This window comes from Prionailurus viverrinus, chromosome B2 (genome assembly GCF_022837055.1).
Source record: "Prionailurus viverrinus isolate Anna chromosome B2, UM_Priviv_1.0, whole genome shotgun sequence".
Classification (NCBI taxonomy): domain Eukaryota; kingdom Metazoa; phylum Chordata; class Mammalia; order Carnivora; family Felidae; genus Prionailurus; species Prionailurus viverrinus.
In genome coordinates, this window is record NC_062565.1 from 33,947,460 (window position 1) to 33,964,396 (window position 16,937).

Here is a 16,937-nt window from a genome sequence, read left to right on the forward strand (position 1 = left end):
CACTTCTGAGTTAGCTCATACAGTATTTGTCTTTGACTTACTTCACTTAGCATAATACTGTCTAGGTCCATCCATGTTATCACAGGTGGCAAGATTTCCTTTTTTTATGGCTAAATAATATCCCATTTTATAAATGCTCCACATTTTCTTTATCCATTCATCCATCCATAGACACTTAAGTATTTTCCATGGCTTGGCTATTGTAAATAATGCTCGATGCTTTTGGCTATTGTAAATAATGCTCGATGCTTTTATTTTTTTTGAAGTTAGTGTTTTTATTTTCTTTGGATAAAAATCCAGAAGTGGAATTGCTGGATCATATGGTAGTTTTATTTTTAATTTTTTGAGGAAGCTCCATACTGTTTTCCACTTTATACCAATTTCCACTCCCACCAACAGTGCACAAGGGTTCCGTTTTCTCCACATCCTTCCCAACGCTTGTTATTTTGCGTCTTTTGATAATAGCCATTATAACAGGTATGAAGTGAGATCTCATTATGGCTTTGATTTGCATTTCTCTGGTGATTAGGGATGTTGAGCATCTTTTTATGTACCTGTTGTCCATCTGGATGTGTTCTTTGGAAAAATGTTTATTCAGGTCCTGCCCTTTTTTAGTCAGATTGTTTGGTTTCTTGGTGTTGCCTTATATAAGTTCTTTATTTTGGATATTAACCCCTTATTGGATATATGATTTGCAGATATTTTCACCCATTCGGTAGGTTGCCTTTTCATTTTGTTGATGATTTCCTCTGCTGTGCAGACACTTTTTAGTTTGATACAGTCCCACTTATTTATTTTCACTTTTGTTGCCTTTGCTTTGGGTGTCAGACCCAAAAAAATTAGAACCAAGACCATGTCACAGAGCTTATCACCTATGTTTTCTTCTAGGAGTTTTATGGTTTCACGTCTTGCATTCAAGTCTTTAATCCATTTTGAGTTAATTTTTGTGTATGGTGGCAGATAGTGGTGTATTGAGATTTTTGAGGGAAAAGGAAGAATCAAGGATGACCCCACCAATTTTGGGTGGGCAGAGATGCCAGTCCAGGCATAGGGAATACTGGAAGGGGAACAGTTCTGGGGAGCCCATTGTGAGTTCTGTTGGGGACTCATTCTGTTAGTGATGCCTGTGAGATATTCACTGATGATGGCCAGCAAGGCCAGTGGATGGATAGATCTGAGCGTGGGAGAGATGTCGGAATGTGTAGAGAGAATCAGCAGCTTGGGGTTGGCAGCCTGCCTTCAACGGGGCTTCCTTCTGAGGAGAGTGAATTTAAAGATGGGTTTTGATTGGACCTGGGTGACTCAGTCAGTTAAGTGTCTGACTTTGGCTCAGGTCATGATCTCACAGTTCGTGAGTTCAAGCCCCACTTTGGGCTCTGCACTACTGGTGCAGAGCCTGCTTAGGATTCTTGCTCTCTCCTCGCTCTCTGCCCCTCCCCCATTCACTCTTTCCCTCTCTCAAAATAAATAAGTAAACTTCAGAAAGAAAAAAAAAAGTGGGTTTTACAAACAGTTTGGTGTGCTTCTGTTGTGTGCTCAACTTTAAGAATTCTTAAATAGGTATGTTTTGAACCTTCTTCATAAAAAACCGACACGGTTGTATACTTGGAAGAATTCATCTCTTTTTCTTCTTGGCTGGCCTCATCCACTCTTTCCTTGTAGATCCTTGTAGCAGGAGGAAGGTATACAACTCATAATTTGACTGTCCATTTTCTCAGACTTGTGACCCAGAAGGAAATCTCTGACCTCAGCTGTGGCTCTTGGTGCTGGCCAGAAGCCAACTTCATGTCTGAGTATACAAGTAGCAGTTTGCCATGGAGAGCTTGGGGCTGCAGACGGTGACCCTCAGTGATGGGACGACAGCCTATGTCCAGCAAGCTGTCAAAGGTGAGTATTTCCAGGTACCTCAGAATCCTGCTCTTTCCCCCAGCCTCTGGAGAGGAGTGTCCCCTTCTAAGAGTCTTACCCCCACTCTGTCCTCCCACCTGCATGCCACAACTTACTCTGCATGAGAATTTCTTGAGGTAATTGGCAAAAAGGGAACGCTTTAAAATAAAGTGCCATCCAGGCAGGCCAGCCTAGAAAATCAGACTAGCCCAGCTGCAGCAACCAAGACCTCTGGAAGGCAGGATTCCTTACATGTGAAGAGTAGTTCATAAAACGTGTGGAAACGAATGAACACAGTGGTGGTTATAACTTCCTGCTCTTCAAATAATTCCCTGTCCAGTTTCTCAGTACTTTCTAGAAGCAGTTTATTTTATTTCAAGCAAGGTTAGGCACAGAGGGGGACACCCAGTTATAGATCTCATGCCTCAGGCCCCACTCAGCTTTCCAGGAATAAAAATACAGGGTATACCATTGAATTTGAGTTGCAGATAAACGGGAGCCTGGGTGGCTCGATCATTGAGCGTCTGACTTTGGCTCAGGTAATGATCTCGTGGGTCACTGAGTTCGAGCCCCGTGTGGGACTCTGTGCTGACAGTTCAGAGCCTGGAGCCTGCTTCAGATTCTGTGCCTCCCTCTCTCTCTGCTCCTCCCCCACTTGCACTCTTTCTCTCCCTCTCTCTCTCAAAAATAAATAAAAATATTTAAAAAATAAAATTAAAAATTTGAATTACAGATAAACAATGAATAATTTGGTAGTACAAGTATGTGCCAAATACTGAATGGGATGGATATTTGTAAACATGGGACAGAATACTAAAAGTAGTAAAATAGGGGCACCTGGGTGACTCAATTGATTAAGCATCCAACTTCAGCTCAGGCCATGTGGTTTGTGAGTTTGAGCCCCATATCAGGCTCTCTGCTATCAGTGCAGAGCCCGCTTTGGATCCTCTATCCCCATCCCCTGTTTGCGCATGCTTGCTCTCTCTCTGTCTCAAAAATAAATAAATATTTAAAAATAGTAAAATAATAACACTAAACACTAAAAAAAAAGACTTTATTGTTTATCTGAAATTTGGATTCACCTGAAATTCAATTCCCAAGGAACTGAAAATCAAGGTGGACATGGAGTGAGAACTGACTGTCATTGAAGGGCAGAGCCTATGCACAGTCATGACAGCCTCCTTTCCCACCTGCATTCTCAGGCCCACCAGATGGCCTGCCTTGGACAGCACTGGGCAAACATTGCCTTGTTCCTACCCTTTATTTTGCCTCTTCTAGACTCTGTGATTGGGGGGGGGGGGGGGGACGCCTGAGTGGCGCAGTCAGTAAAGCATCCAACTCTTGACTTCAGCTCAGGTCATGATCTCATGGTTTGTGATTTCGAGCCCCACGTTGGCTCTGTACTGACAGTAAGGAGTCTGCTTCGGATTGTCTTTCTCTCTCTGTGCCCCTCCCCCACTTGCTCCCGCGCATGCGAGCGCACTCTCTCTCAAAATAAATTTAGACTCTGTGAACATCCCCATGAAGGACTGTCATTACAACATCACCCTCCTTCGTTTCAATACATTGTGAAAGTGTGTTTTAATTTCCAAGTGTACAGATAAATTGTTTGTTAATTTTATTTTAAATTGTCTGCTTCCTGATGACGACAAAGAGGCCCCTTAATCTCATCAGCAAGCTCTTTCCATATGACAATATGGGGGGAAGGGTTGCCTTCTGGAAAGGTTGTTTGTCAAGAACTGTCTATGATGTGTGGGTCTGGTTGGCTTTGTTTTCTGGAGAGTGGAACTTGTCTGGAATACTTTTTTTTTTAATGTTTATTTTTTAAAGAGAGCACAAGCAGAAAAAGGGCAGAGAGGTGGGGACAGAGGATCTGAAGCAGGCTCTGTGCTCACAGCAGAGAGTCTGATGCGGGGCCCGAACTCACGAACTGAGATCATGACCTGAGCCAAAGTTGGACACTTAACCAACTGAGCCACCCAGGTGCTCCTGTAATACCTTTTTTTTTGTTTGTTTGTTTAGAGTTTATTTATTTATTTTGAGAGGGAGAGAAAGCACAAGTCAGGGAGGGGCAGAGAAAGAAGAGAGAGAATCCCAAGGCAGGCTCCATGCTGTCAGTGCAGAGCCCAATGTGAGGCTCGAACCCACGAACCATGAAATCATGACCTGAGCCGAAGTCGGATGTTCAATGGACTGAGCTACCCAGCTGTGCCTGGAATACTTTTGAAGCCCAAAACTGTGTGTTTGCAGACTTCCCATCACAGATGTTGCCCCTCCGCTACAGTCTCAGTGGGATGGAAGAACTTAGGAAGTATAGACATGGCTGTGGCTGCTGCACGGACCCAATTATTTCTCGTGACTTGGTCTTCTGCTGTGAATTAATGGTCGAGTGAATGAATAAAAAGCAAGTGGCCACACTTGGCCTGAAAAAGCCACCCTCTTTTCTTATGTCTGGGTCTCTTTGCCTCCCCCACCTCCCCATTTATAGCTTTCTCCCGTCCCTGTTCTCTGGCTCCTGCACGGTGCTGCAATGTGTGCACGTGTGTGTACACAGACTCACACACAACAGATTGCACACTGTGAGGGTCGCGCTGGCCTTCTGGAGCTGGAACCACACTGTTCTAAAAGGCATCTCTCTCCCTGGTGAGCTCCTCTGAAGCTCTTGACCAGGGTGCTTTCATCTTTGTTGGCAGGCAGCTCCTTCTGAGTCCAGCTTAGGCAGCAGGAAGCCCTGAAATTTTATGAGACTTATCTGTAATTAGGGTAGGCATAAAACGTGTTATTCAGGCCCAACACTTTTGAGGGTGGAAGAGTGTGCTATGAACAAAAATGCACTGAAACCGTTCCAGGCAAACAGGAACATATGGTCACCTCTCCATAATGGGATATGAGGTGGAATGTGAACTGCTCTCCCTGCCCCTGGCTCTCCCCATTGTTGTCTCCGGTATGAGAGGTGATTCTAGGTTGAAACCTTTTCTCCAATAACTCTCCTCAACCTTTTGTCTCCTGCCTTGAAGCAATAGCCACTGTACTAGCAGAAGTTCTGCTAATGCTCTCAGAACCCCAAGTGCGGTGCCCTTGCCACAACAGATAAAGTGTTAGATGCGGGGAAGCCCATGGCTTCCTGGTGGAAGGGAAGTGGGGGATCCCACTCCCTCACCCTAACTGCCTTTCTCCTACTTCTTACCTTTGTCTCTGCCTTACCTGCCTTTGGCTGGCTTGTAGAACTATTGGTTACAGACCCGAGAAGACTCAGTGTGGAGGCAACTTTGGGGATTCTTCTGACGGGGGAGGCAGCAGAGAGTTGGGCCAGAAGCAGCTGCCTCATCCTTTTCCCACATCATAAGAACTCAAATTCCTAAACCTGAAGCTCGGGAAGAAAGGAATAAGCAAACCACTTGGCATGAACTCTTCCCTCTCCCTTCCTCCCTTTCTCACTCTTTCCCCCTCGTCCCCTTGGAAATTCACTGGACGTGAGGAGAGGCCTAATTCTACTTCTAAACAGAAGAGTCCGTTGCTCTTAGAGGTGCTCCCCAGTAAGCATCTGAGATAACAGATGGGAAATATCTCAGGAACTCTGGAGTCTTGTTACATTCTATACTGCTTGCTGGTTGCCTTAGGTGAGTCGGGTTTGTTTTTCTTTTTATAAGAAAATTGAAAGGAAAATGTCAGAGGTCAGGGCGCCTGGGTGGCTCAGTCAGTTACTCATCCAACTCTTGTTCTCAGGGTGGTGAGTTCAAGCCCTACACTGGGCTCCGCACTGGGTGCAAAGCCTACTTGAGAAAAGAAGAAAAAATGTCAGAGGTGAATGAAGGAGACATTCCCCACAGCAGCAATGGAATAAGACCTAGAGGATACGCAGTAGCATGACAGCTGCATTCACACATAAGCTCCCTGTTGCTTTATTTTCTATTCCTTCAAAAATGCAGATTGGTTTATGATGATAAAAACAGACTTACTGAGGGCTGACCATGCTCCTGTCACTGTCTTCTACTCATTAACTCATTTAACCCTCACAGCAACCCAGTGAAGACACAGTTTTTAATCCTCATTTGAAGAGAAGGAAACTAAGGCACAGAGAGGTTAAATAAACTGTCTAAGAACACACAGCTATTAAGCTGTTAAGAGGCAAAGCTGAAATTCAAACCCAGGAGCCCTGGACAGTTCCAGAGCCATTTGTTTTTTTTTCTTTTTTCTTTCTTTTTATTTATTTATTTATTTTGAGAAAGAGAGTGCATGCAGGTAAGCACGCATTATCAGTGCAGAGCCCTACTTGGGGCTCGAACCCACGAACCAGGAGATCATGACCTGAGCCGAAACCAAGAGTCGGATGCTTGACTGACTGAGCCATCCAGGCGCCCCCAAAGCCTCTTGCTTTTAACCACTAAGCTATACTGCCTTATTAGAAGGTCTAGTTCTGGGCATGGTGCCACAGTGGCAGACGAGGAATGTATTTTTCAGGGCATTCTTTGTTCTCTAGATCAGTCTCAGAAACTTGCTACTAGGTTGGAAGTCCCTACTTCACCGGGCATGGATAGAATAATAAATGAAGTTGCTCCTCCTTGAGTGAGTGAGAAGAAAGGATTCTGTTGGAAGCTGTTATGTTCCTCGTGGTGAGATGTCTTCATGTGTAGTACCTCTGGGGCCCAGGCCCAGGGAGGCAGGGAGCAGGGGACATGTTACCTGTGCTTAGACAGGCAGACTATGCCTCATGCAGGCCTCTTCTAGAAGCAGGCAGGTGTCCCTCCCACCTCTTTGGGGCCTAATCTCCTTCTCTCCATTTCCACCTTCACAGGAGAGAAGCTGCTTGAAGGGCAGGTGATCCAGCTCGAGGATGGGACCACTGCATACATTCACCAAGTGACGGTGCAGAAAGGTGAGAGCACGCCAAAGCACCTCTGCCGGATGGAGGGAGGCCAGGCAGCCCCCACTGAGGGACCCTTCCCAGGCACCAAGCTCCAGAGAAAGGCAAGCATTGCTCTCATTACAGAACCTCTTTCCTTTGAGGATGGACAACCTGTGCAGCTGGAAGATGGCAGCATGGCCTACATACACCGCACACCCAAAGGTGGGGTCACAGTCACCGTGAGTGGCAGGAAGGGAGGGTGGCATAATTGGCAGAGGTCGGGGCATACACATGGGAGCTATAGTCCTAAACTCACCTGGATTAGCTGTCTCGCCTACCCTCCCTGGTCTCGCTTACCTTCCCTGGTCCAGACTATATCAGCGGCTGTTTCTTCCTCTGGGAAACAGCCTTGGGGCTCAATAGCATGGGCCTCAATGGCAGCTTTAGCTCTAGCACAGCCACAAAGTCTTAGGGCTTTAAACAGGACCCAAGGACATGATCCAAGACCAAGAATAAAAACTTAACTGACATTTAAGACTGAAGCCTCTGGGGCGCCTGAGTGGCTCAGTTGGTTAAGCGTCCAACTTCGGCTCAGGTCATGATCTCACTGTTGGTGAGTTCGAGCCCCGCATCAGGCTCTGTGCTGACAGCTTGGGGTCTGGAGCCCACTTCAGATTCTGTGTCTCCCTCTGTCTGTCCCTCTGCCACTTGCACTCTGTCTCTCGCTCTGTCTCAAAAATAAATATTAAAAAAAAAAAAAAAAGACTGAAGCCTCTAAGGTAATGAGGAATAACGGTTTATTCCTTCTACAAGTAGTTTCTTGAGCAAGTACTGCATGCCAGGCATTGTGCTAGGTGTGGAGTGTACAAGAAAGGACAAAGGCAGACACAGTCCCTGCTCTTCTAGAGTCTAGTGGAGGAAACAGAAGTGAGACATGCTGTCACCAATGAACAGATCATCCCAAGTGGAGATCCAGCTCAGGGAGGGCTTCTCTGAGGAAGTGATGCTTGGGCTGAGAGCTAAAGGGTAGACTTAGCTGGGGGAAGACGGATGGCAGGGAGGGTTCTGTACTCCCAAGAGAAGGAAGGAACAGTGTGCGAGGCTCAGAGATGGGAGGAGGAAGAATGTCATGTTTGAAGGAACCGCTGAAGGCCAGAAGGTAGGAGAGGGGGGTGGGTAAGATGAGAGAGGCGGGGCCAGTGCACTGGGCCTTGAGTGTCAAGATAAGGGCTTTATTGTTGGTCTTTATCCTGAGACCAGTGGGAAGTGGTTGAACCATCTGATAACACGATCTCATATGTGTCCTGCAGAGATCCCTCTGGATGCTGTGCTGCCTGGAGGGAATTAGAGGAGGTGATGTTAGGAGGTTCTTAGGGTCATCTAGGCCAAGATGATGATGGTCCCCTCAGGTCCTCATGGAGCTTGTGAGTTCCCAGTCAGTGCCCCATAGGAGACCTTGTCCTCAGGTGAGGTGGCCCCAGAAGGAGGGCCAGCCAGAGTGAATCACCAAGGTGAAGGACCAGGAGATGCTGAAACCTTCCTTGGTATATGTACCTCTCGTTACCTTAAAGCCAGGGTCCCAGCTGTATCTCTTGCCCTCGTGCAGCATCTGGGCTAACCGCGTGTTCCCTGCAGAGGGCTATGACCCCAGTGCCCTGGAGGCCGTCCAGCTGGAAGACGGCTCCACTGCCTACATTCATCACCCCGTGGCTGTGCCGTCAGACAGCGCCATCCTGGCCGTGCAGACAGAGGTGGGCTTGGAGGACCTGGCCGCAGAGGACGATGAGGGCTTCAGCGCAGACACAGTGGTGGCCCTGGAGCAGTATGCCAGCAAGGTGAGCTCACAAAGCCTGATGCTGCCCATCAGCTCCCTTGGCCAAAACTGCCACCACCCTAGGGGACGAGGGCCATCCTGTGCTTGGGCATGGCCTGAGCTACCCCCTTTGTCCCTCCACCCTGCCTCCCCGACTCATCTCTCACATCACCATCCAGGGTGTGCATAACATGGGGCCACCAACAGCTGTTGACACTTGCCCTGGCTTATGATGCTTCTGCAGAGGGAAGGCGGCTGTAAGAATTGGTGCCATCTGTATAGTGGCAATTTAGACCCAGCTTCACTCTTGCTGTTGTAATAATCCTCTGTACTGAGAATGCCCTTGCCAGTGACTTTTAATAGTTTTCCAGGCCACTGAGGTCAGATGTTCTGGTATTTATTTCTTCTCTGCAACTCACTTAGCCATTTGGAAAAATAACCTCAGTAGGCAACGACAAGGGCAGATGCAACAGAGCACCTGAGCTTCTTGGAACACAAGGCCCACACAGTAGCTTAGCTGTGAGGGACAAGGATCTTGGCTCTGCCAGTGTCAACAGTCAGCGCTCTCTCCGTGGGAGCTAGGGTCCTGCCCATGGGGGAAGAGGGCACAGAGATCTCTGAGCATGCCAAACTGGAGTGCAGCCTCGCTAGGATGAGCTGTAGAGCCTCAGGGTGGACACAGTGGGGCTCCCTGGAGCACTAGTGTTACCCAAAGACTGGGGTGAGTTGTTTTTATAATAAAACTATGTGGCTGTGTTAAAGGAGAAGAAATTCTCTTGTCTTTTCAAAATGAAGCACAAAAGTTTAGAGCGGACCACTTAGGGCTACGCCCACTCCTGCCACCGTTCCCTGTGGTGTATTTTAGAAGCCATATTTGAGACTTGCTGCTGTTAGAAAGACAACTGGGCTTTGAGTCATGAGCCCTGAGATCCATGCTGGCTCTGCCTCTGCCTAGTCTAACCTTGAGCAAGTCATTCCACTCCTAGGCCTCAGCTCGTTCCTCTGGGAGGATGAGATAGAGCTAGATGACTTCAGAGGTCACTTCCAACCCTGAAGTTCCTTGATTCCCTTGAGAGCCAGTGAGACATGGGAAATCCAAACACCTGAGTGGGTTAGCCCGCCAAGCAGGCCTGGCTGCCTGTGACACTCCCCCACCACTCACCAGCTGCTTAAGTGTCCATGAAATTTTGTCAGCTGCTTGACCTCCAGACCTGGAGCTGACTAGACAGACCTTGCCATGAATTTGGCCTCACCCATCTGCCCCCTACTCCCCATAACTTCCAGAGTTCTGTTTCGGGTGCTCCCGGGAAGGCCAAAGTGTCCCAGAAACAAATACTAAGGGACAGTCCCTACAGGATCTGGCCCAGGAAAGCAGAAGAGCAGTGAGGGCTCCCTGAGGCCCGAGGCTGGTGTGAAGCAGGTGGCTTTAGCAATGTTCCCAGTAGACATGACAGAGAAGGACTTGGCGTCAGCTGGGGGCTATAGTTAGAGCTTAGACTTCTGGCGAGGACCTGCAGGCCCCTGCCTTGGCCTGCCCTGGGCACTTCTGCAGCCTGCTGCTTGTGGTCACCTCACTCTGGTGAGCCCAGGTGAGTTCATCCCCACAGCAGGCCCCTTGTGAATGCCCGTTCTGAGCACAGGTTTCCCACTGGGAGGGAGGGGTCTCCTCCCATCAGAGGATAACACTGTCCAGAGCTGTGGCCTCTGAAGTGTGTGTGGCCAAAAGTGGGGGCTGCTGAATCTCAGCCTCACTTGGGGGTGGCCTGAAAGGCCACCTTACCCTAGCTGTCTAGGGGATGCCCTTTCTTCCATAGCTGTCATGCCCCTGTGACATTTATCCCTCCCTCCATCTATTAGAGATGGGTGGTGACTTCACATGCCAGCCCTGTTTGTTCTGTAGGGTGCTTCATTGTCTGTAGTGTATTTCCTGTCTGTCTGGATCTGTCATCCCAGGTTGCCCTTCTCCCTCTGGCAGTTTAACCCTATTTATTGGGTTATGAGCTGTCAGCTGGGCTCTATATCCTACCTCTTCCCTCTCATCATTGAAGAGAGAGAATACATACAGGAACCTCAAGATTTTTTCCTCAGGTTCTGCATGACAGCCAGGCTCCCCATAACGGCAAAGGACAGCAGGTTGGGGACAGAGCATTCCGCTGTGGCTACAAGGGCTGTGGGCGTCTCTACACCACTGCTCATCACTTAAAGGTAAGGTTGTCACACACAGCTTTCAGCCTTGCTGTTCCCCCCCTGCCCCATCCAGGCTGTAATTTCACCTTCCTGTGTTAACTAGAACGAGTCCTTGCTCTCGAGTTTCTCACTGGCTACTGGAAGGAAGGTATGAGTGTACAGAAATGTCAGCCCAGGGGCCTGTGACACACATGTGCAGGAAGGAAGAGAATCAGAGAGTGCCCTCTGGAGGAGGTGGCCTCTCAGCTAAAGAGGCAAAGTAAAGGTAGTGGCCAGTACTGATGCTCTGAGCCCTAAAGCATATTCCTACCCTCGTCCCTCTGAATCCCATGGTTGCTTGTCCCCACAGGTGCATGAAAGAGCTCACACGGGTGACCGTCCATACAGGTGTGATTTCCCCAGCTGCGGGAAGGCCTTTGCCACAGGTAACTTACCTGGAAGAAGACTAAAGGTGGCCTGCTTCCCGTTGAGGACAGAGAGTTCTAGATTCGCTTTGGGAATTTCCTGCCTTCCTGGAGAGACTGCTGTCAGAGCACTCTGTCTTGTAGGGTGCCGTCTCTGGAAGAAACCCGGTTATGGAAGTGAGGGCAGCATAAGCCAGGCCAGCCAAAGGAGCCTGGGGGCTTAGTAGAGAGACCCCCGCCTCTTGCATCAGCTGTGGGGTATTTGGTCCATTGCATCTCTCCGGCCTTCATTTCCCCTCTGAAACCTTTAGCCGTAGCTCTCAGACCCTTGTTCTAGACTGGCACTGGCTCCCCTGAAGAGGAAAGTGTGGGCTTTTCTAGCCCCTCTTATGTGCCCAGGCTGGGTTGGGAGAGAGGTCGACATAGGCTTCTTGTGCCTGAGGAGGGCTGGAGCAGACCTTAAGGTGGAGAACCTCTGAATTAGGATAATGAGGGGGATGAGGCCCCACAGAGCCTCTTCTCATCCCTCCCTCCCACATGTGGACAGGATATGGGCTGAAGAGCCATGTGCGCACCCACACTGGTGAGAAGCCATATAAGTGCCCAGAGGAGTTGTGCAGCAAGGCCTTCAAGACCTCAGGAGACCTGCAGAAGCACGTCCGGACCCACACTGGTAGGCTGGGCCCTGCCCTGTTCACATTTGGACCTGGAGCTCCTCACTCTGGCACAACCTCCCTTCCTGAGCGGTCCCCCTCACCCACCCCATTTCCACAGGTGAACGCCCATTCCGATGCCCCTTTGAGGGCTGTGGCCGCTCCTTCACCACATCAAATATCCGCAAGGTACATGTGCGCACCCACACAGGCGAGCGGCCCTACACCTGCCCCGAGCCCCACTGTGGCCGGGGCTTCACCAGCGCCACCAACTACAAGAATCACGTGCGCATCCACACAGGTGGGCCAGCTGGCATGCGAGAAGCACCCCCTCTGAGGCCCCAGCCCCCTCAACCACAGGCTTTCTGACCTGAGAAATGGTCTCGGCTCCTAGCCCAGAGCCCTTCTGCTGGCCAGTCCAGGCTGGCCCATGGGCGGGGAGAGGGGCTTCTGTGGTTCCGGCCATATCTCCAGAACCACGGTCTCACTTGAAGTGAGCGGTTCCTCCCTGGTTAAGTCCAACATACAGCTAGCTCTCTCAGCTCCCTGCCTGCTCCCCACACCTGAGCTCTTGGGGAAAGGCCAGGGTCAGTCGTGAGGGGGGAAAAGCAGAGTGAAATGTCACCCTACCTCCTCACCGCCTCCACTGTCCATATGACTCCTGTGTATCCTCACCCTCCCCAGTGTCACATCCCTCATCCATCCTTCTGTGTCACCTCTCGGCCATATGTGTCCCCTCACTTTCCCATCACACCTGATAACATCGGTTACCCCCATCTCCTGCCTCTTCTGTTGACAGCCTTCAACTTTCCAAGCCCCCAGCGGCCCCCGCCAGTGCCTTCACTCACCCAGCCTTCCCTCATCTCCCCATTTTCTCCCTACCTCATCTCTGGGCTCAGTGGTCCCACACTTCTGTCCCCTTTGTGTTCCACTGGCCATTATCTCCAGCTGTGTCTTTTCAGAGTCCTGGGTGTCAGTCCCTCTCCCTCCCTCTGGCTCCCGCTCCACCAGCCCTGTTTCCCCCTCCCATCCCCTTAGTTTTCCCCTTGCCAGCCCCAGTTCCCACCCCCCTCACAGCTCAGTGTCCCCAGGGGAGAAGCCATACGTTTGCACGGTACCAGGCTGCGGGAAGCGCTTCACCGAGTACTCGAGCCTGTATAAGCACCATGTGGTGCACACACACTGCAAGCCCTACACCTGCAGCACCTGCGGCAAGACGTACCGGCAGACCTCCACCCTGGCCATGCACAAGCGCAGCGCCCACGGCGAGCTGGAGGCCACGGAGGAGAGCGAGCAGGCCCTTTATGAGCAACAGCAGCTCGAGGGTGAGGGGTGTGGATAGGAGGTGAGAGTGGGGACAAGCCAGGCCTCCTGCGGCCACCGGGTGGCAGATGTAAGCCTGGGCTTTCCTCTCCTAGCCGCGTGTGCAGCCGAGGAGAGCCTGCCACCCAAGCGACCGCGCATTGCTTACCTTTCGGAGGTGAAAGAAGAAGGTGATGCCATCCCAGCCCAAGTGGCCATGGTGACCGAGGAGGACGGGGCCCCCCAGGTGGCTCTGATCACTCAGGATGGTGCCCAGCAGGTACAGGCCCTGGGGTAGGAGTGCGGTGGGCCGCTCTGGTTGGTACTCTCTCTCTCTCTCTCTCTCTCTCTCTGGGGAGTCCCGAAGTTCTGACAGCCCTACCTCTACCCAGTTTCTCTTTTTAGCCTTGTGGATCTCAGGGAGCTGAGGCTGAGGGTAGCCAGTCTTGTAAGTCAGCCTCTTCTCCTCATGCTTTCACCTCAACCTCTGGAACTTTGAGAGCGCAGTTACTAGCTTCCCCTTTACATGGAGGCTGACAGGTCCTGATCGTCTGAGTGAGACACTTGGATATCCTTCTCAAGAGAAGCATGTTGATGTGGGGGCCAGATCGTGGCATGGGGTCTGGAAGCTAGAGTTTCTAGCCAGCAGTATAACATGACCCTTGTCAGCACCCTCACTGTTAAGTGCACTTCTGTCTTTTGGAGTTGACATGAGGATTAAATTGGGTCGAGACCCCAAACTGCATGGAGCAGAGCCCCAAGGCAAAGTGGTGGTAAATAGAAGTGGCCAGCTTTTTGCAACCTGAGACCTGTTTTACTCGCTTGTCCCTGTCCCCCTACACCTCTATAACTTGAAGCTAATTGGCTAGCTTATTGGTGAGCTACCCTTGTCTGGGAGAGTAGGTATGTCCACCTAGGGGCTTTCACACAACCTTCCGCTGCACTGCCAGCTCATCTTCCTTCCTATCGGCAGGTCAGCCTGTCCCCGGAAGACCTGCAGGCCCTGGGGAGCGCTATCAGCATGGTAACCCAGCACAGCAGCACCACCCTCACCATACCCAGTGAGGACGATGACCTTGCCACATCTGGCACACATACGGTCACCATGGTCAGCGCTGATGGCACGCAGACGCAGCCCGTATGACCAGGCAGTTTGCTTGGGGTTTCTTGTTCTCTTGTCCTTCCTTTGTGTGGGGCGGGCGTTACGGTGCAGGCTGACTTAGTCATGCCTTCTTTACAGGACCAAGACTCCCCCCGCGGCTCCTCTGGGCCATCAGCAACTCTCCTCTTGAAAAGCGTTTCACGGGGGGTCATGAGACAGTTTCTAAATCTTGATCTACTTCTAATTTGCTTGGCTTTGCTATCATGGGCAAGTCACTTTTCCATGGGCCAGTCCATTTCCACATGAGGGGATTAAATGATCTTTGGGCCTTTGACAGCTCTAACCTTCTATGATTCAAAAATCCCTAAATTAAGTTGCCTCTAAGAGAAAAATACCATCTCACTAAGCTCTGAGCCCTGTGCTAATTAATCTGACCTATAGTAGTTTTATCCATCCCTTTTTGGCTTGTTCCTAGCCACCTTGCTTAAGACATTTTTATTTGGATTGGGGGAGGGAGAGTGATGTAGGTGGGTTAGGAAAACCTTCTTTTATATTTCAGGTTACAATCATTACCTCTGGGACTGTGGTGGCCGAAGACTCTAGTGTAGCATCCCTTCATCACCAACAGGTGGCACTGTTGGCCACAGCCAACGGGACGCACATTGCGGTGCAGGTGGGTGTAGAGGTCCAATACCCTGAGAAAGGAATAAGGATGGGAGGGAAATGAATGAGGTGGAGATGTTGAAGAGAAGGGCATTCGGCTCAAAAAGAGCTCATTTCAGAAGACAAATCCCTTTCTGCCTGCATCCACACACCTGCTTCTTGACTGAAGCAGAGTGGTGAAGCCCCCTCTGGCCTTTAGAATAATTTCGATGGCAACACACGTGGTCGTCTAAACCCCTTGTCTCTCCGTGTGTCTGTTTCTTCATCAGGAAAACAAGTGGGGCTAAAGTAGATGATGACTAAGGTCCCCTCCAGCCAGTCATTCCCTTCTGTGATCAGGCCCAACTCTCTGACCATGGACCATTCTGTGGCTCCCTGGCCACGCTTAGCCTGCTAGGACTCTAGTCAGTGAACTTCCTGTTAATTGGGGCCCTACTAACTGCTCAGGATGTGGCACTGAGTGGATGGAGGGGATTCAGAAAAGTAGACCACATACTGATGAGCACTGGACTGTAGTGGGGAGTGTCTCATTCTCTCCTTCCTTCTCCACCCCCTTCTCCACAGCTAGAGGAGCAGCAGACCTTAGAGGAGGCCATCAGTGTGGCCACCGCTGCCATGCAGCAAGGGGCCGTGACCCTGGAGGCTACAGAGCCCGAGAACGGCTGCTGAGTCCCAGGGGACTGGGTCCCACACCGTGTTGGAGGAGGTGCCATGCCACACAGGCATCCTTGCTTCCAAGAGCCCGGGCTGTGGCTGACACATAGAAGGTGGCCACATAGGTCTCCAGGGTGAGAAGGCGACAGGAAAACAGCCTCACTGAAGGGTCCAGGGGCCCTGCCCAAGAGGAAGACCGAACAGCTGGAATCGGGGGAGTGTGTCATCCTCAGGAGCTAAAGAGGACGAGCTGGTCACCAGGCTGCACTGGGGCATCCTCCCCTCAGAATCAGCTGGGTGCCCACCCTCCTTCCTCCAGAGAACAACCTTCCTGCCCTCAGTCCACTCCCCTTCTCGGGTGGCAATTGGGACTGCTGGGGGGACTGGTCCTCTATTCTGACTGGTCACTGCCCACCAGGGGAAGGGGCAGACAGCTCTTCAGCCCAGTAGGGGCAGAGCAGGCTCAGCCCTGCTCCTCCCAGCAATAACCACCTCCCTGGAGGACTGCCAAGATGCCTGGCCATTTGGCAGCAGGGATTTCCTGCCATCATAGTCAGAATTGCTCAGGGGCCTGTGGCTGGAGAAAAGGTGGCCAGCCCCACCCGCCCCCAGTTGCCCCCTGTCCTCTCTGTGGCAGAGAGGCAGGGAGTTAGCCCTGTACATACTGGGGATTGGGTTTCATTTGTTTGGTTTGGTTTTTTAAAATTCCATTTTGATAATTTTTTTTCCTGCTCTGGTTGGTGGTGGCAAATGGGTGAATGAGTATTTAATAAAGTTCCAAGTTTCCACCTGGGTCCCTCCCTCGCTCCTTTCAGCTTTGGTCTCTGGTTCCAGGACTGGTCAAATCAGGCTCTTAGCCCTGTATCCCTGGCACAACCCCACTGAGCCTCGGTGCCAGACCTCTGGGTCTGGCTCACCAGGGGCACAGGTGGGAGGAAGCCCGGGTGTGAGAAAAGCCCTGAACAGCTATCAGTGGCTTTCTGCCCACAAAGGAGCAGGTAGGCTGCAGGGGGCCAAACAGGACCAGTGGGACCACTACTTCCAGGCTCTGGTTGGATCTCAGGCATCAGGATGGTTGACTGGAGGAATTCTGTTTTTTCGTACCTTAACTCGTGTACTGGAGAGCCCTTCCATGCCCAGCCACCTCCATATCCACACACTGCATATGGTCAGCTGCTCCAAGTGGGCAAAGTACCACGTTGGAGTGGGGGTAGGAGGTGCCTTTGCCAAGGTTAGTGAAGGTCTCTGATGACTCATCTGCTCTAGTGCTGAGGTCCCAGTTCTGGGGATGCCCACTGAGGTGTCTGGGATTGTGCTGTGGAATCCCAAAGGCACAACTGGACCCTAGTGAAAAGTGTGTGGGAGGACCAGATCCAGCCCTGGTGAGAAGGGAGGGATGCAGAGGAAGAGATCTGATGGAAAGAAC

The 16,937-nt window shown here is 50.8% G+C and overlaps 1 protein-coding gene across 5 annotated transcripts in view; it reads left to right on the forward strand.

The window, feature by feature from the left end:
* ZNF76 (zinc finger protein 76) overlaps positions 1–16,297 on the forward strand; it is a 33,123-nt gene extending 16,826 nt beyond the window's left edge. For 3 of the 5 annotated variants that reach the window (XM_047860898.1, XM_047860897.1, XM_047860899.1), the window contains 13 exons: positions 1,719–1,887; positions 6,683–6,763; positions 6,878–6,955; positions 8,369–8,568; positions 10,635–10,751; positions 11,083–11,158; positions 11,685–11,810; positions 11,912–12,091; positions 12,882–13,115; positions 13,209–13,372; positions 14,066–14,230; positions 14,754–14,867; positions 15,422–16,297. In XM_047860898.1, coding sequence (XP_047716854.1) covers positions 1,815–1,887; positions 6,683–6,763; positions 6,878–6,955; positions 8,369–8,568; positions 10,635–10,751; positions 11,083–11,158; positions 11,685–11,810; positions 11,912–12,091; positions 12,882–13,115; positions 13,209–13,372; positions 14,066–14,230; positions 14,754–14,867; positions 15,422–15,526 — 1,713 coding nt within the window. In that variant the 5' untranslated portion in view covers positions 1,719–1,814 and the 3' untranslated portion in view covers positions 15,527–16,297. Of the gene's footprint in view, positions 1–1,718; positions 1,888–6,682; positions 6,764–6,877; positions 6,956–8,368; positions 8,569–10,634; positions 10,752–11,082; positions 11,159–11,684; positions 11,811–11,911; positions 12,092–12,881; positions 13,116–13,208; positions 13,373–14,065; positions 14,244–14,753; positions 14,868–15,421 lie in introns of those variants that run through there. The other 2 variants (XM_047860901.1, XM_047860902.1) reach the window with 2 other exon arrangements.
* The last annotated feature ends 640 nt before the right edge of the window (positions 16,298–16,937 follow it).